This window comes from Loxodonta africana, chromosome 18 (assembly GCF_030014295.1).
Source record: "Loxodonta africana isolate mLoxAfr1 chromosome 18, mLoxAfr1.hap2, whole genome shotgun sequence".
In the NCBI taxonomy this organism is placed as follows: Eukaryota; Metazoa; Chordata; class Mammalia; order Proboscidea; family Elephantidae; genus Loxodonta; species Loxodonta africana.
The window spans coordinates 3,790,017-3,809,946 of NC_087359.1; the positions used below are offsets into that span (position 1 = coordinate 3,790,017).

The 19,930-nt window shown below is 42.2% G+C and overlaps 1 protein-coding gene across 2 annotated transcripts in view; it reads right to left on the reverse strand.

Moving 5' to 3' along the window:
* Positions 1 to 803: 803 nt before the first annotated feature.
* LYPLA1 (lysophospholipase 1) overlaps positions 804 to 19,930 on the reverse strand; it is a 54,311-nt gene continuing 35,184 nt past the window's right edge. The window contains exons 7-9 of one of the 2 annotated variants that reach the window (XM_064270416.1): positions 18,265 to 18,366; positions 16,325 to 16,501; positions 804 to 4,405 (exon numbers count right to left, since the gene is read on the reverse strand). In XM_064270416.1, coding sequence (XP_064126486.1) covers positions 4,385 to 4,405; positions 16,325 to 16,501; positions 18,265 to 18,366 — 300 coding nt within the window. In that variant the 3' untranslated portion in view covers positions 804 to 4,384. Of the gene's footprint in view, positions 4,406 to 5,709; positions 7,444 to 16,324; positions 16,502 to 18,264; positions 18,367 to 19,930 lie in introns of those variants that run through there. The other variant, XM_064270415.1, reaches the window with a different exon arrangement.

The window sequence follows — 19,930 nt, forward strand, 5'->3', positions numbered from 1 at the left end:
TCCCTAGGAGGGTCGCTGGAATGACAGCCCCTGTAACCAGTCCTTGCCGTCCATCTGCAAGAAGGCAGATCAGCTGAGCCAGGGCACTGCCACAGAGGACCACGGCTGCCGGAAGGCGAGGGTGTTTCTGGGGCTGCCCTGCAGCCTCACAGGCACCCTCCTGTCCTCCTGCTCTGTTCCTGGACAGGTGTAGGGCAGGAGAGTGGGTGGTGTTGGGAGGAAGCAGAGCTCCTCACCCCTGACCCCAGGGAAACCATTACCCAGAGGCAGCAGAGAACAAGGAGATGGGGGCGACTGCCCCGAGTCCTGCACAGTCATCATGAGCTGAGGCTGCTGGGTGAAGCCTGTGCCCTCTGTGCACCCCATCTGCTGTCACGGCTCCCTCTTTGCTGGCACACACCATACTTGTCTGTCTCCTCTAGGAGAAAGAGGGGTGCCCTTGGTGGGGATGTATCTTCCTCTCTTTGTGCTCCTGGCCCGTGGATTCCAGAAGACGTTCAGGGAGCTCGGGAAGGGAATCAGGTGTGACTGAGTGAATAAATGGCAGGGTGCCAAGTGTGTGACTTAGGAGCCATCTTTCCTCCGCCAGGCCTCCCAGGTTCCCCCTTCCCGGCTGCTAGCCAAGCAGTATATCTTATATCAAATTTTTCATATATAAAAATATTTTATATATAACTATGTTTCATATATAAATATATTTCAATTAAACTATATTTCTTATATATTTCATATGTGTTTTATACTTCCATGTTTCACACAAAAAGATGTTTCAGACATAAAATCTTGTTTCACATATAAAAACATTTTTCACACATAAAGTTGTGTTTAATAAAAAAGACAAGTTTCACAAATAGACATTTCAATATAAAGTGCTTCCCATAAAAGACTTGTTTCAACATAAAGACTCGTTCCAACATAAAGACTTGTTTCGACATAAAGACGTGTTTCGCACATAAAGATGAGTTTCACAAATACATGTTTCAATATAAACACGTTTTAACATAATGACCTGTTTCATCATAAAGATGTTTCAAAATAAAGATGTGTCCCAACATAAAGACGTTTCACGCGTAGAGACATGTTTCACGCAAAAAAACGTGTTTCACACATAAAGACATGATTGACTTAAAGACATGTTACACGCAAAAAGCCGTGTTTCACACGTAATGGAGTTTTATATATAAAGACGTGTTCGCCATAGAGATGTTTCACACATAAAGACATGTGTCACATATAAAGATGTTTTCCACACAAAATATTTCATACATAAAAATATTTGATATGTAAGATTATTTCACGTTAATATACTTAATTTTAATCTAATATATTTCTTTTGTTAAAATATCATTTGTAAAGATGTCATATTTTTCATATATGTATATACTTCATATATTTTATTAAAATATCACTTGCATAAAAATTTCATGATTAAAAATGTACTTACAGAAAAACATGTCTTATATAAAAACGTTATATATAAAAATCATTTCATATATAAAACTACTTCATATCTCATTGAGACTACAGGGACCCCGGAGGTCATGGTCCCCAGACCTTCTGTTAGCCCAAGACAGGAACCATTCCCAAAGCCTACTCTTCAGACAGGGATTGGACTGGACTATAAGATAGAAAATGATACTGGTGAGGAGTGAACTTCTTGGAATCAAGTAGACACATGAGACTATGTGGGCAGGAGGGGAGATGAAAAGGCAGAGGGGGTCAGGAGCTGACTAAATGGACATGAAAATAGAGGGCTGAGAGGAGTGTGCTGTCTCATTACTGGGAGGGCAACTAGGAGTACAGAGCAAGGTGCATATAAATTTTTGTATGAGACTGACTTGATTTGTAAAGTTTCACTCAAAAATTAAAAAAAAAACTACTTCATATATGAAAACATTTCACATATAAAAAGTTACATATAAAAACATTTCATATAAGAAATTATTTCTTGTTTGAAAATATTTCTTATATAAAATCATCTATATAAAATATTTCATCTATAAATATATTGCTGTGTGAAAATATTTCATATGTAAAAATATTCCACATGTAAAATATTTCATAAGTTAAATAGTTCATGTATAAATATATTATAAAATATTTCATATATAAAACTATTTCATAAAATCATTTCATCTATAAAATTATTTCTTACATACAATATTTCATACATAAATGTCACATGTAAAAATATTTAAAATAGAAAAGTATTTCATAAATAACTGCTTCCCATGTAAATATTAAAAAAATCAAAAAGACACATTGCATTGGGCAAATCGGCTGCAAGAGATCTCTTTGAAGTGTTAAAAAGCAAAGACGTCACCTTGAGGACTAAAGGTGTGCCTGACCCAAGCCACAGTGTTTTCAACTGCCTCATATGCATGCAAAAGCTGGACAATGAATAAGGAAGGCCGAAGAATCGATGCCTTTGAGTTGTGGTGTCGGTGAAGAATATTGAGTATACCATGGACTGCCAAAAGAATGATCAAAACAGCCTCAGAAGAAGTACAACCAGAATGCTTCTTGGAAGCAAAGATGGTGACACTACATCTCACATACTTTGGACATGTTATCAGATCTCCAGGGACCAGTCCCTGGAGAAGGACATCATGCTTGGTAAAGTACAGGGTCAGTGGGAAAGAGGAAGACCCTCAATGGGACGGACTGACACAGTGCCTGCAACTATGGGCTCAAGCCTAACAGTGACCGTAAGGATGGCGCAGGACCGGGCAGTGTTTCGTTCTGTTGTGCATAGGGTCGCTATGAGTTGGAAACGACTCGACGGCACCTAACAACAACAAAATGTAAAAATATTTCATATATAAAAATTACAAGTACTAATCTCATATATTTACATTTCAGAACTGAATCTCTCAAACATTCTGCTAAATGCCCTCACCTTTGAGGGACACTAAACAGAAGTATATGGATAGAGAAACAAGGGGTTAGGTGACATGATCTTATTTGATTGGTTGATAATTATGGACCTATATGAACTTAGCGTTTTTAATTTCCTGGTTCACTTATTTACTTAGCAAAACTATGAGGGAAGGTAAATAATACTTAGGTTACTCGGATGCATCAATTGGTCTCAACCCACCTGGAGCAAAGGAGAAGGAAGAACACCAAAGGCACAAGGTAATTATGAGCCCAAGAGGCAGAAAGGGCCACATAAAGCAGAGGCTACATTAGCCTGAGACCAGAAGAACTAGATTATGCCCAGCTACAACTGATGACTGTCCTGACAGGGAACACAGCAGAGAACCCCTGATGGAGCAGGAGAGCAGTGGGATGCAGACCTCAAATTCTCATAAAAAGACCAGACTCAGTGGTCTAACTGAGAATAGAAAGACCCCGGAGGTCATGGTCCCCAGGCCTCCTGTTAGCCCAAGACAGGAACCATCCCCAAAGCCAACTCTTCAGACAGGGATTGGAGTGGACTATGGGATAGACAATGATACTGGTGAAGGATGAGCTTCTTGGATCAAGTAGACACATGAGACTATGTTGGCATCTCCTGTCTGAAGGGCAGATGAGAGGGTACAGGGGGTCAGAAGCTGGCCGAATGGACACGAAAAGAGAGAGCGAGGCAAGGAGTGTGCTGCCTCATTAGGGGGAGAGCAATTAGGAGTATATAGCAAGGCATTTATAAATTTTCATATGAGAGTCTGGCTTGATTTGTAAAGTTTCACTTAAAGCACAATAAAAATTTTTAAAAAGTAATAATACTTAGGGTACTTGGGATGGACTAAGGCAGTATCCCTAGCCATGGCTGTGACTTCGGAAAGTCCTCTGAGAGCAAAAGAATCACCTGCAATGACAAAAACGTTACTCTTCATAGTTTCCTGTCTTTATCTTAAGGTGCTGTTGTTGCTGTGGTTGCTAGACGTTGAGTAGATTCTGAGCCATGATGCCCCCGTGTGCTAGAGTAGGCTTGCGACATAGGGTTTTCTTGGATGTAATCACCAGTAGAGTTTAAAATGCCTTAACAGGTGGGGCAATATACTGAAATATCATCATTCAAGCAGGTATTTACAGAACTTCCCAAGTTAAAGAGTGGCAAGTACTCTAAGTTCTCTAAGACAGAAATGCCTTGGGTCCGGCTTCTTGAAAGCAGGGTCTGAGCTGGGATTCTTATGTAAGTGGTATGTTGAGTGGATGCTGTCAGGTGCAACAGCCCGTCCTACGTATAAAAGAATGAAGCACTCTCAGGCCTGTGCCACCCTCACAATCATTGCTGTTTGGACCCATTGTTACAGCCACTGTGTCAAACCACGTCATTGAGAGTCTTCCTCTTTTTCACTGACCCTCTACCATTTGAGGCTGGGCACATCAATTTGAATCCTCGGTCTTCCACGTAATAGCTCTGTGACCAGTTTGTCTCTCAAGACTTCAGTTTCCTTACCTGTAAAATAAAAATTGATGTGAAGATTATACGAATTATGGATATAAAATTGTTAGCACACTGCCTGGAATATGTTACTTATCAAACTGAATTTTTCCTTTTTTAATATGTAATAAAAAAATAAAAATAAAAATAGTGGTTAGGAGGGTGGTAAATCTATCATGTATCTACTTTTTACAGTAGCCATCAGAGTACCTGCAATAATTAAGCAAATTACTGTTATCTTTCGGTTTACCTACTGATAAGGTATTGCAGTGAAATCTGGGAAAGCCAGAATTTGAGGGGACTGCCTTGTTTTCCAGGTCTCGCAGGTTTTCCACTTTTGACAGTGTGCAGTCTTACCACTTTGCTATCACTTGTTTTAGTGGAAAATATTTTAATTTTCCATCTCTGACAGCTTCCAACTTTCACGGGTTTCACTCTACTAGCACTGTGCTGTGACCACAGTATTTTAAAAAGGATGATGAGTTAAAGATTATCACATGAAATAAGGTGCTGCTGTGGCAGATAACGTCGAAGTTGGAGACAGTATTTGTGGCACAGCCTCTCCCTACCATTAGCGCTACCCAAAACACAGAACAAGCAGCCTCACCGAGGCGAGCCTGTCATCCCCAGTTCAAAAGCAGTAGTTGAAGGACTGATTAAGAGACAGAAGAGAAAGGATTCCTGTCTTGGGTAATGAGATTACTATGATCACTTTCATTTAGTAACATGAAACAGAATGAAAGTCAGATATCAGTGTTGATATAAAGGAAGAAAATGCTATTTGGATAACTGATTTATGCCACAAATTTTAAAATCCCAGTGAACACCATGTAAGAGGAAAAGACAAACAGGAAACAAAACTTCTTAAATAGGTTAAAAAAACAAAAAACCCATTGCCATCGAGTCGATTCCAACTCACAGCGACCCTATTGGGCAGAGCAGAACTGCTCCATGGGGTTCCCGAGGGGTGCCTGGTGGATTCAAATTGCCGACCTTTTGGTTAGCAGCCACAGCTCTTAACCACTACGCCACCAGGGTTTCCTTAAATAGGTTAGGGACACACACACAAAAAAAAAACGATTTTGGAGGTTTGGACTTGGGTCTCTCTGATATTTTTTTAAAAATTATTTGCCACTAAAATTGAGTAATGAGTGATGCTTTTCTTATGCCTGGTTCCATTTCGTACCCATGATGCCACCACCAAAATTTCTCTCATAATGTATATATTCTTCTGATTACGTTATTTTCCTCCTTTGCATCAGAGACATTCATGGCAAAGGAAACTCAAACATTAAAATAAGAAAATACCTGAAAAACAGTCACAGAAGAGACAGAATTAAATTTTATTTCACATTAATAGAAATCGTGAAAAAAGATTTACATTTTCCCACGTTACAGCAAACATTTCAACAGAATAAGAGATTTCCCATAAATAAGATTTTGCTGATTTGTATAACTGAAACAAGAGTTTATATTCTTTAGAACAAAGGAAAGTGACTTAGTAAATGATTGTTCAAAATTTTAAAATCCAGACATAAACATATGGCTTCATTATTAACATTCTATATAGTACATTACTAAATCATTTCCATTATCAATTAGCACCCATTTATAAAGATGCATTCCTAACATTGTTCTGATCAGCTGAAATACAGCAGAAAAATTAAGTTAAAAAGTATCAAGCATACATTTCTGCTACATAGTAAACTGCCTAGTAACTACACTCTACGTGTAGCGTTTTAACTAACCTTTATTGTCCATAAATACGTTTTAAAATCATTTCTATCAGTAATCTGAAAATTCTGACTGAATAAATCATTGCTATTTTTATGTCTGCACAAAAATCGTTTGACTTAAGTCAAAATCTCAAACACATTCATTGGCAGATAGAAATAAAGCAAATTTTTCTGATGGATTGCTAATTTCCCACAGTAATTGGTTTCAAACATATGCACAAAAACAAGTAAACCCAGTTCTACAAGGAGACTCATCTTAGGCCAAATCATCTTAGAAGACACAATTTTTAAGACTGAAGTCTGAAGTATTTCAGAACATAATAGAATATGACCTGATTTTTCTTCCAGCTGATTACAGAAAATAAATAAAACCACAGAATTATTCCTGTTTCTGGGACTGAAGATTCTAATAACTAAATAGGGCTAAATTTGGACTAAAGTACAGTTTCTAAAATAAGTACTGCAGAGGTCTTGAGTGATATCTGGTTTCTCTACGTAAGTATAAATGTATTTAATACCCCACATGTCTGTGATTTAGAACGTTGAATTACAGTATTCACTGGCAGCAGCTGTCTGTGGCAGAGGGCCAACATTTGGTCTGCTGTGACAGATAAAGAACACATTTCTAGAAAGGAGAAAAGAACATTAAATGATATCAGAAAAAAAAGAAAATGAAAAAATCCTGGTCCCCAGAATAGAAGGGCCATTAATTGAGAAGAGCAGTAATATTACTCTTTCATGGACACATAAAAGCATTATCCCTATGATTAGAAATAACGTAATACCATCTCATTGCTCTTCTGTATTACAATCATCACATATATAAAAATACAGACACTGCATGATGACTAAGCAATTTTTGAATAAACCCACAGTCTAAGTCACAGCATATATAAACCGTTTATATCTTCAGTGCTCATTTATACATGAACAAATTTTCATTAAGCATACTAATAAATTTCAAATAATGTAATAAAGAATCTAGTTACAGTATTTTATTATTTTGTTGAATTACATGTGGGAAAAAGAAGCTAGCTGCTTCACTTACTTTAATACTAATATGTTCTGGATCATATTATACATGTCTAGAAACTTAAAAGACCGGAAGTTTCCCAGGAGGAAATATTTAGTCTATTGTTGGTATTTATCTGCAAAACATTTTAACACTGCAAACATGAGAAGCTTCAGGTTTGGGCACATGTACAGACTTCTACTCTATGGCAATGATGCTGGTGCACTTCCACACAAGGCCTCTCGGTGGCGTCAATCCACTGGAGGTAGGAGCTTATCAATGAATTGCTTGACGTCCATCATTTCCTGTTTAGGATAAAGTGATTTAATAAGCAGTTATATAAATCAGAAATTAAATCCCCACTAAAGTGTTTCAACTAAACTACCACTAACCATGGCTATCCGCAGTGTAACCACGGCTATCCGCAGTGTAACCACGTCTATCCGCGGTGTAACTGTCTATCCGCAGCGTAACCACGTCCATCCGCAGCGTAACCACGTCCATCCGCAGCGTAACCACGTCCATCCGCAGTGTAACTGTCTATCCGCAGTGTAACCACGTCTATCCGCAGTGTAACTGACTATCCGCAGTGTAACCACGTCTATCCGCAGTGTAACTGTCTATCCGCAGCGTAACCACGTCCATCCGCAGCGTAACCACGTCCATCCGCAGCGTAACCACGTCCATCCGCAGCGTAACCACGTCTATCCGCAGTGTAAATGTCTATCCGCAGTGTAACCACGTCCATCTGCAGTGTAACCACATCCATCCGCAGTGTAACCACGTCTATCTGCAATGTAACTGTCTATCCGCAGTGTAACCACGTCTATCCGCAGTGTAACTGCCTATCCGCAGTGTAACCACGTCCATCCGCAGTGTAACTGTCTATCCGCAGTGTAACCACATCCATCTGCAGTGTAACCACGTCCATCCGCAGTGTAACTGTCTATCCGCAGTGTAACCACGTCTATCCGCAGTGTAACTGACTATCCGCAGTGTAACCACATCCATCTGCAGTGTAACCACGTCCATCCGCAGTGTAACTGTCTATCCGCAGTGTAACCACGTCTATCCGCAGTGTAACTGTCTATCCGCAGTGTAACTGACTATCCGCAGTGTAACCACATCCATCTGCAGTGTAACCACGTCCATCCGCAGTGTAACTGTCTATCCGCAGTGTAACCACATCTATCCGCAGTGTAACTGTCTATCCGCAGTGTAACCACGTCCATCCGCAGCGTAACCACATCCATCCGCAGCGTAACCACGTCCATCCGCAGCGTAACCACGTCCATCCGCAGCGTAACCACGTCTATCCGCAGTGTAACTGTCTATCCGCAGTGTAACCACATCCATCTGCAGTGTAACCACGTCCATCCGCAGTGTAACTGTCTATCCGCAGTGTAACCACGTCTATCCGCAGTGTAACTGTCTATCCGCAGTGTAACCACATCCATCTGCAGTGTAACCACGTCCATCCGCAGTGTAACTGTCTATCCGCAGTGTAACCACGTCTATCCGCAGTGTAACTGACTATCCGCAGTGTAACCACATCCATCTGCAGTGTAACCACGTCCATCCGCAGTGTAACTGTCTATCCGCAGTGTAACCACGTCTATCCGCAGTGTAACTGTCTATCCGCAGCGTAACCACGTCCATCCGCAGCGTAACCACGTCCATCCGCAGCGTAACCACGTCCATCCGCAGCGTAACCACGTCCATCCGCAGCGTAACCACGTCCATCCGCAGCGTAACCACGTCCATCCGCAGTGTAACTGTCTATCCGCAGTGTAACCACGTCCATCTGCAGTGTAACCACATCCATCCGCAGTGTAACCACGTCTATCCGCAGTGTAACTGTCTATCCGCAGTGTAACCACGTCTATCCGCAGTGTAACTGTCTATCCGCAGTGTAACCACGTCCATCCGCAGTGTAACTGTCTATCCGCAGTGTAACCACATCCATCTGCAGTGTAACCACGTCCATCCGCAGTGTAACTGTCTATCCGCAGTGTAACCACGTCCATCCGCAGTGTAACCACGTCCATCCGCAGTGTAACCACGTCCATCCGCAGTGTAACCACGTCCATCCGCAGTGTAACCACGTCCATCCGCAGCGTAACCACGTCTATCCGCAGTGTAACTGTCTATCCGCAGTGTAACCACGTCCATCCGCAGTGTAACTGTCTATCCGCAGTGTAACTGTCTATCCGCAGTGTAACCAGGTCCATCCGCAGTGTAACTGTCTATCCGCAGTGTAACCACGTCCATCTGCAGTGTAACCACAACCATCCGCAGTGTAACTGTCTATCCGCAGTGTAACCAGGTCCATCCGCAGTGTAACCAACGTCCATCCGCAGTGTAACCACGTCCATCCGCAGTGTAACTGTCTATCCGCAGTGTAACTGTCTATCTGCAGTGTAACCACGTCCATCTGCAGTGTAACCACGTCCATCCGCAGTGTAACTGTCTATCCGCAGTGTAACCACGTCCATCCGCAGTGTAACTGTCTATCCGCAGTGTAACCACGTCCATCTGCAGTGTAACTGTCTATCCGCAGTGTAACCACGTCCATCCGCAGTGTAACTGTCTATCCGCAGTGTAACCACGTCCATCTGCAGTGTAACCACGTCCATCCGCAGTGTAACTGCCTATCCGCAGTGTAACCATGTCCATCCGCAGTGTAACTGTCTATCCGCAGTGTAACCACATCCATCTGCAGTGTAACCACGTCCATCCGCAGTGTAACTGTCTATCCGCAGTGTAACCACGTCTATCCGCAGTGTAACTGACTATCCGCAGTGTAACCACATCCATCTGCAGTGTAACCACGTCCATCCGCAGTGTAACTGTCTATCCGCAGTGTAACTGACTATCCGCAGTGTAACCACAGCCATCTGCAGTGTAACCACGTCCATCCGCAGTGTAACTGTCTATCCGCAGTGTAACCACATCTATCCGCAGTGTAACTGTCTATCCGCAGTGTAACCACGTCCATCCGCAGCGTAACCACATCCATCCGCAGCGTAACCACGTCCATCTGCAGCGTAACCACGTCTATCCGCAGTGTAACTGTCTATCCGCAGTGTAACCACATCCATCTGCAGTGTAACCACGTCCATCCGCAGTGTAACTGTCTATCCGCAGTGTAACCACGTCTATCCGCAGTGTAACTGACTATCCGCAGTGTAACCACATCCATCTGCAGTGTAACCACGTCCATCCGCAGTGTAACCACGTCTATCCGCAGTGTAACTGTCTATCCGCAGTGTAACCACATCCATCTGCAGTGTAACCACGTCCATCCGCAGTGTAACTGTCTATCCGCAGTGTACCCACGTCTATCCGCAGTGTAACTGACTATCCGCAGTGTAACCACATCCATCTGCAGTGTAACCACGTCCATCCGCAGTGTAACTGTCTATCCGCAGTGTAACCACGTCTATCCGCAGTGTAACTGTCTATCCGCAGCGTAACCACGTCCATCCGCAGCGTAACCACGTCCATCCGCAGTGTAACTGTCTATCCGCAGTGTAACCACGTCCATCTGCAGTGTAACCACATCCATCCGCAGCGTAACCACGTCTATCCGCAGTGTAACTGTCTATCCGCAGTGTAACCACGTCTATCCGCAGTGTAACTGTCTATCTGCAGTGTAACCACGTCCATCCGCAGTGTAACTGTCTATCCGCAGTGTAACCACATCCATCTGCAGTGTAACCACGTCCATCCGCAGTGTAACTGTCTATCCGCAGTGTAACCACGTCCATCCGCAGTGTAACCACGTCCATCCGCAGCGTAACCACGTCCATCCGCAGCGTAACCACGTCCATCCGCAGCGTAACCACGTCCATCCGCAGCGTAACCACGTCCATCCGCAGCGTAACCACGTCTATCCGCAGTGTAACTGTCTATCCGCAGTGTAACCACGTCCATCCGCAGTGTAACTGTCTATCCGCAGTGTAACTGTCTATCCGCAGTGTAACCAGGTCCATCCGCAGTGTAACTGTCTATCCGCAGTGTAACCACGTCCATCCGCAGTGTAACCACGTCCATCTGCAGTGTAACCACAACCATCCGCAGTGTAACTGTCTATCCGCAGTGTAACCAGGTCCATCCGCAGTGTAACCAACGTCCATCCGCAGTGTAACCACGTCCATCCGCAGTGTAACTGTCTATCCGCAGTGTAACTGTCTATCCGCAGTGTAACCACGTCCATCTGCAGTGTAACCACGTCCATCCGCAGTGTAACTGTCTATCCGCAGTGTAACCACGTCCATCCGCAGTGTAACTGTCTATCCGCAGTGTAACCACGTCCATCTGCAGTGTAACTGTCTATCCGCAGTGTAACCACGTCCATCCGCAGTGTAACTGTCTATCCGCAGTGTAACCACGTCCATCTGCAGTGTAACCACGTCTATCCGCAGTGTAACTGTCTATCCGCAGTGTAACCACGTCCATCCGCAGTGTAACTGTCTATCCGCAGTGTAACCACGTCCATCCGCAGTGTAACTGTCTATCCGCAGTGTAACTGTCTATCCGCAGTGTAACCACATCCATCTGCAGCGTAACCACGTCCATCCGCAGCATAACCACGTCCATCCGCAGTGTAACCACGTCTATCCGCAGTGTAACTGTCTATCCGCAGTGTAACTGTCTATCCGCAGTGTAACCACGTCCATCCGCAGTGTAACTGTCTATCCGCAGTGTAACCACGTCCATCCGCAGTGTAACTGTCTATCCGCAGTGTAACCACGTCCATCCGCAGCGTAACCACGTCCATCCGCAGTGTAACTGTCTATCCGCAGTGTAACCACGTCCATCCGCAGTGTAACCACGTCCATCCGCAGTGTAACTGTCTATCCGCAGTGTAACCACGTCCATCTGCAGTGTAACCACGTCTATCCGCAGTGTAACCACGTCTATCCGCAGTGTAACCACGTCTATCCGCAGTGTAACTGTCTATCCGCAGTGTAACCACATCCATCCGCAGTGTAACTGTCTATCCGCAGCGTAACCACGTCTATCCGCAGTGTAACTGTCTATCCGCAGTGTAACCACGTCTATCCGCAGTGTAACTGTCTATCCGCAGTGTAACGTCTATCCACAGTGTAACTGTCTATCTGCAGTGTAACCATGTCTATCCGCAGTGTAACTGTCTATCCGCAGTGAAACCACGTCTATCCGCAGTGTAACCACGTCCATCCGCAGTGTAACCACGTCCATCCGCAGCGTAACCACGTCCATCCACAGTGTAACTGTCTATCCGCAGTGTAACCTCGTACATCTGCAGTGTAACCACGTCCATCCGCAGTGTAACTGTCTATCCGCAGTGTAACCACGTCTATCCGCAGTGTAACCATGTCTATCTGCAGTGTAACTGTCTATCCGCAGTGTAACCACGTCTATCTGCAATGTAACCATGTCTATCCACAGTGTAACTACGTAGATCCGCAGTGTACTTAGGTAAGGCTAAAGCACATTCTTACTAAAACCAAAAACCAAACCTGCTGCCATCGAATCAATTCCCACTCATATCCACCCTATAGGGCACAGTAGAACTGCACCACAGGGTTTCCAAGGAGCAGCTGGTGGACTCGAACTGCTAACCTTTTTAGCAGCCAAGCGCTTAACCAAAACTGTGCCACCAGGGCTCCACATTCTCACTACTACAGTTAATAAAAAAAATCACAACAGAGAAATGAGGCGCCAACAGAAATTTCAGAATATTTCTTACGATTATTACTAATGTACATTCAAATTATAGCCCCCATCAATTATCTAGTCCCAGGACAACCATTTGTATTTTCCTATATTTGAATAATATAAAACACCAGAGGGATGGCTTTAAAAGTGAAAGCACTCTCAGTACCTACACTGAGAAGTCTCAGGAAGTATACAATTACTGGCAACTAAAATCAGTGAGTAAGCCTAGCTTTTCACAATTCCCTCATTTGAATGAAATGCTAAACGCTATATCCATCATCACAAAATATACTGTGTCTTTCATAAGGAGTTACATATAACTAATCCTCTGAAAACGAGCAGATAACTCAGAAAGGACTGGAAAGACATGAAAATGAATGTATCAAACATTACAGAAGACATTTCTTTGTAGAAGACTTCTGCATCTGGCTCAGTTTTCTTACCTCCCGCAAACCTATTTACTGCTATCATCTCTAGTATTTCAAGACCTTATCCTCACAGTTCCACAAACTAGCAATGCAGAGAAGCTTCAGCCTTATAGCAATTCAGTCACCCAAAAAACAAGAGCCACATAGGAAGTGTTCTACTTTCTAACACCCTCACGTTCTGACATCGTCCTGTGACAGACCTCTTACCACTCTACCACGCCTTCTCACTTAATGCCCATCTACTTTCTGCTCCTAGTCACTCAGTCCAGTATCCTCAAATGCAACAGAACAGAAAATCTTCTATGGAGCTTTCATTCTAAAGACACATCATACAAACCTAGATACTCGAGTTCACCCAACACCAGGCTTCAGAGTTTGGAGCTTGGGCACCTATATTTTTGAAAGCTCCACGGGAACTGCTGAAAACCACTGCCCAAGCCCTCAGTCCCTCCTGGATACTCAGAGCGCCCAGCCCTCACCTTCTGAATTCAAGACTTCATTATGGTTCCAACTATGTTCTCAGTAGCACCGTATCATACCAGCCACCTTCTCTTTCTGGCTGAATCATACACTACTGCTTTTTCTGCCCCTAAAGCAAATGATTTAAGTTCAAAGTAAGTTCAAAGCACTCTTGGCCTGAACCACCATAATGCTTGTTGTTGTTGTTAGGTGCCATCGAGTCCGTCCTGACTCATAGCGACCCTACAGGACAGAGCAGAACTGCCCTGAAGGGTTTCTGAGGAGCGGCTGGTGCGTTTGAACTGCTGACCTTTTAGTCAGCAGCCGAGCTCTTAACCACTACACCACCAGGGCTCCCCTTAATGCTTAGGAATCAATTTTTCATTCTAGGCCTTTTGAAGCCTCCACACCTATCCAGGTCTTCTGTCTTATCAAGTGACCGCATTTCCTACTTTACTAAAAAGATAAAGAGCATCTAATGTGAGCTTTCGACTACTCTCTTCTCTACCTCAACACCCCGCTTCTATTCATCCATTCTCTTCTGTCTTGATGTGGAAGTTTTTTTGTCCTTCAAGGCAAGGACTTCCCATTCTGGGGCTTCATTCTTTACATCAGCCCCTAAGGTTTCCCTTCTCAATTTATCTTCTCTTCACTGCATCTTCTCCCACCCGTTCCCCACCCGCAGATTTCTTTCTCCCATTCTATTTTTCTTTAATTTTTATTCCTTAAAAAAGTATATTTTATTGCATTTTTGGTGGAGTGTACACAGCAAATTAGGTTTCCATTTCATAATTTCTGTACATATTGTTCAGTGACGTTGGTTACGTTTTCCACACTGCGTCAGCATTCTCATTGTTTCTGTTCTGGTTGTTGGAATTCAAAACCCTTTTAAATACATCCCTCTACACTGTCCAGGCTTGTATTCACTCTCACTTGAGCATCCCCTATACTGCCCTTCTGCCTGCCTCTGTTAGTTTCCTCTAGCTCCACTTCCACAGGCAGAATTCCTGCTCTTAACCCCGGCTCTCTCAGATAGCCTCTTCCAAATTAAATCTCTTCTGATGCCCTCTTCTCTACATCATATGTCCATTTTCTGAGCATCCAGAGAAACTGGTCTGTATCTTACACCACCCAATCAACTCTGTCTTGTAATCTGAAAGGTTGTTTTCTTTTCTTGACTTTCCTCCTTAATACAAAAGACTTACTAATTCTGTGTCCCTGCATTGCCTTGCAAACGTAAGGGTTTCTTTTTTTTTAAACAGTCTCCTATTTTAAAGGAGCCTTTTTGCTCCTTCACCCTTTCAGCAAAACCTCTTGTAACCTCCCCTCAAACATTCAAGTTATGGAGGCTGCCTTCTCCTTGCTCATTCTCTGAATTGTCTGTCACTGCTCCCTCTCCTTCTGACATTCTTCCCACCCATAGCTTCCTTCAACACCTCACTTCTCTTCTCCTTAGCCTGAATCTAAATACAGGCATCCCCCCAAAGTCTATTCCTCAGCTTGCTTTCTCATGATGCTCTCCCATGAAAATTCTTCACTGCTCAACAATACTGACGATGATTCCAAGTCTATTTCTAGGCTTGCGCTTCAGGCGAGTATTTCCAACATCTTATTTCGTTATTGAGGGGGTACATTAACCTCAGAATGTTCATTAAACTTAATATTATTTCCTTCCTATCATTCTAAAACCATTTCTTATTATCACGTTTCTGAATGACAGCCTCGTATCACTTGAGCTAGAAATCTAAGTCCTCTCTGACTGACATCTCCCTTTCTTACCCCAGATGATTAGTCACTAAATCCTGCTGATTCTGTGTCACCTGTTTTCAGACTACAGATGAGATCACACCTGCCTTCAATCGGGAATGCCGATAGCTTCCTGCTGCCTAGAGAACAAGTCTACCCTCGGCACAACATCATTGCTCTCAATGGCCAAGTCTCCACTCCCTACATCCTCTGTTCTACAGCACCAGGTTTTCATGAAAGACTCCAGCCACAATGGCTAGCTCGTCTTGCCTCTCCTACAGTCCGGTCTCTGTACAGTTGCTAAGAACATCCTTCCCATGCTCCAGGTTAGCTCTTCCATCACCTTCTCAGTGCCTCCTAAGATGAATCAGCCACTCTTCTCAGTGGTCCACAGCACTTTTATAAACTTCTAACATAATACATATCACATTCTGCCTTCCACACAGTAGCTGAATATATCCTTCACCCCTTATTAAACTTCTCATTTCAATTATTTTAAAAAGGGAATGTTGATTATTCATCTCTGAATTATGTACAATGCTTGAATGTAATAAGCAATCAATCAGTAAATATCTGTTGAGTTAAAGTGAATAAACTCTGATCTCATGACTGCTAACCTACGATTCAATGTGAATGCATTAATCAGCTGTTAAACCACAGTCAAATGTTATTTATTTTTTAAATACTACATGGATTATGATGAACATATGCAATGTCACTGAACTGCACATGTAAAGGATATTAAAATAGCGAATGTTTTGTTACCTATAAATTTACCAACAACAACAAAAAAAACCCACATGGAAGTTGCAAATACGGCCCTGTAATCAAGGCTTCAAATACTTACCTGCGGACAGGAACTGTGCATCATGCCCTCGTAGGTTTTAAAGGTCACATTGGCTGGGTTTACCAATGTTTTTAGCTTTTCCACAGTAAGAGAACCAAACATTACGGGAACTAAAGGGTCGAAATCTCCATGGCACTGGAGAATAGAAATATCTTTATTAGCACCACTGATGGGACCCTGCAAAAAAAGAAAAATCATCAAGGAGTATATTTATTCAACTGTATAGAACATTACGGCAGGCACAAAAAATTGTAGACGAATATACACACACAACATACATTAAGTAATTATAGGCTGTATTTGGCCAAAGAAGTAAGATTTTTTCCATCCCTCTGTTCCCTGTATCTCTTTATTTAAACTTTTACAGGGTATATGATTACTCTGCCTTATGTTTCCCAATGAAATAGCTTCTTGAAGCGCATTGTAGCTTAGTTTATTTTTATATTTTCAGCATCTCTGCACGTGTGGTAATCAATAACTGCCAGTATATATTAGCTGGATCACGTTCTTCTCAGCTCTTATTTAACAAATTCAAACATGAGCTTTTATTTGATTTAAATAAGAGTTACTAAGCAGTACTTATTATGTGTATGACATCAAAGAGCTAATATATAGTGACAAGAAAGAAAGAATCCCAGATTTTAAAATGGATTTTAAAAAAGTCCACATCTCCCATGTGTATCTAAGCACGATATACTGTTTCACACTGTTAAACATACAGAAATCATATTCTATGACAAACATTCTGTTATCAAACGTAAGTATATTGAACATTACAGAAATGTTATTTTTATGTGTTAAAAATAGCCCTGCAAATACAGGGAGAAGAGGAGGAGTGTGCTGTCTCATTAGAAGGAGAGCAGCCAGGAGTACATAGCAAGGTGTGTATAACTTTTTGTATGAGAAACTGACTTGATTTGTGAACTTTCACTTAAAGCACAATAAACAAATTAATTAAAAAAAAAAAAGAAACCAGATCTTTTAGTTAATATATTAGTATGACATCATCGGACAGTTATTTTCTAGTACCACTCATGGGAATTTAGCTTACATTAAATTGAGATATGCTTTGTCAAAAAACACAAGGGCTTTTATATGTTTCTTGCCTTGCCATACGAAGGGACAAAACACCGGCGTAGAGCTCTGTGAGTAGTCTTTGGGGACAGCTGTGTTGCTACAGTTTTTGTTGGCAAGGAATCATTTCACTTGACTGGCTTTTTTAGCGGTTTCTCAGCCATGATTTTTATGTCAGTGCATACACTAAGTTTTTTTTCAAAGCACCTTATAAAAATCTAAAAAGTTCCAAAGGAAAGTTAAGTTGAAATCACCTTAATTTTTCATGGCTCATAAATTTCAGAGGAAATTGGAAATGTCTTAAAAATCTAATTATGAAAGAGTTGCCCAATGAAGTCAGAAATCATTCGTTCTAGAGATATTAGGCTGTGGTGCCAAACATTTAGGCCTTTTCTTTTTTTTTTAATTATTAATTGTGTTAACTCACATTATATTATAATGGTCTGTTTAATGAGAAAGCCTGTCAAAAAAAAGAAGCTTTCCTAGTTTACGTCCCTAAGAATTAATCAGACTTCATAGTGAGATATTTTGTTACCTATTTTGTGTGGGGTAGCACATTAGAGAACGCTATCGTTAGTTTTACAGAAGACTGGTGTGTTTAGGCCCCTTCACCAAAAAAAAAAAAAAAAGCCCTGATTTTTATATACATCCTGCAATTTATCGATACTCTTGAAATACAAAACTCATGAGAACAGGTGTTTCTGTGTAACCCATTTCGTGTAAGGCCTTGCAGTGTATAAATAAAGCCTCAGAGTCAATCACAAAACTCTACGAAAACTCTTTTGCAAAGGTGACGCCACTGCACCAACACTAAGTACTTGTCTCTTATCTCAGGACTCTGACACGGTATGCATCAGTCAGGCTACCTGTGGAAATGAGGTCCGAAGTGGAAGCCAGCAACTGAGCCCCACGACACCCGCCAGTTTCTGTTGTGTGGTAAGAGCAGTATATAAAGATAAAGCTCCTCCCTGGAAAAGCAATAGGTAACATCAGTGGAACACATAAGCTGTCACAGCAACTCAAGAGCTTTTTATTATCCATACTGTTCATAAAAATCAGATTGGGCGGATGATGTTGAATCAGTTAAGCCAGTAGAAGTACACAAAAGACACTGATTACACTGATTGTCTACACTAAAGACCGCACTGAGCACGCAGGCTCCCGATCCGTGGAGACAGCGCTGGCGGTAAATCGCTGCACTTACAGTATAAGAAAAAAAAAACACCTTAGGGATATTCCCAATTTATGGTAACCATTTTCTCCCCTGAGAAATCTCAGCTGTAAAATCAAATCTAGTCTTAAATAGGTATTATTTCCTAAGTTCAAGCTAAGGAACATGTGGTAGACAACTTAGAGGATCTGCCTGCCCAGCTCACGACACCCTGTGTTCTGGGGACCGCATTCCTACTGGTCATCGAGATGCCAGGTCACCCCGACCAGGCTGTGGGTCCCTGGATCATATGCGCAGATTAGATTCTTTCCCATCCAAGACTGCCATATTTTTAATCCCAGGATCTTGAAATTGGGATTCAGTGACTGCAGTCAGCTTCTCTGTGTGGCTGGAACTGTGTAATATAAATTCAGAAGCTAGAGGAGCTACAGGAAGCAGAATCCGACAGCCAACATAGAAAAATGAAGCAGACGGGCAGAGAAACACAGAGATGAGTGACAGAGAGAAAATCCCAACAGCTTTCAAAGCCTAGTTCCAGCTCCTTCCTCAGGCCTTGCTTCACTGCCTTCCTTGGTTTCCCTGACACGGTCCACAGACTCATGACATACCCCCCCACCACCTTTTTTCCCCTACTTCTTCGAACAAGTTCATCTGTTACTTTATTGCAAAAAAATTTTTTTTAATATTTACTGTGATTCTGGTGAGGTTTCACACAGCAGCTTAGGTTCCCATCCAACAATTTGTACACAAGTTGTTCAGTGGCATTGGTTACATTCTTTACCATGCGTGAACACTCTCATTATTTCTATTTCAGTTGTTTCATTTCCATTAGTTTCCTTTTCCCCTTACACTCTCATCTTTGTTTTAAAGTAACTGTTGACTGGTCTCATATAGGTGGTTTTTTTTTAAAGGAACACAGATGATATTGTTTTTTGAGCCAATTTGTTATTAGCTATAAGGTGACCTCAGGGGTTAGTTTTAGTTTAAGGCTTGAAGAGTCTCAGGCAATAGTCTTTGGGAGTCTTCCAGCCTCAACCCAGTAGGTCTGATTTTTTTTTTCTTTTTAGGAATCTGAGGCTCTGGTTCCACATTTTTCCCCATTCTATCAGGGTCCATCTATTGTGTCCCTGATTAGAAGTAGAATTGAATTAGTAGTGGTAGCCTGGCACCATCTAGTTCTTCTGGGCTCAGGGTAGATGAGGCCCTGGTTCGGTTATCTTCCCCCTTTCTTGCTTAAGCTATTACGAGTTCATTTCTGTTAACTGTAACCAATGAATCAGAAATACACACTCTCTTTTGAATCAAGCATTAAATTCTATGCCTGTCTATATCACAATGTGCATTACAATGTACATCATCTG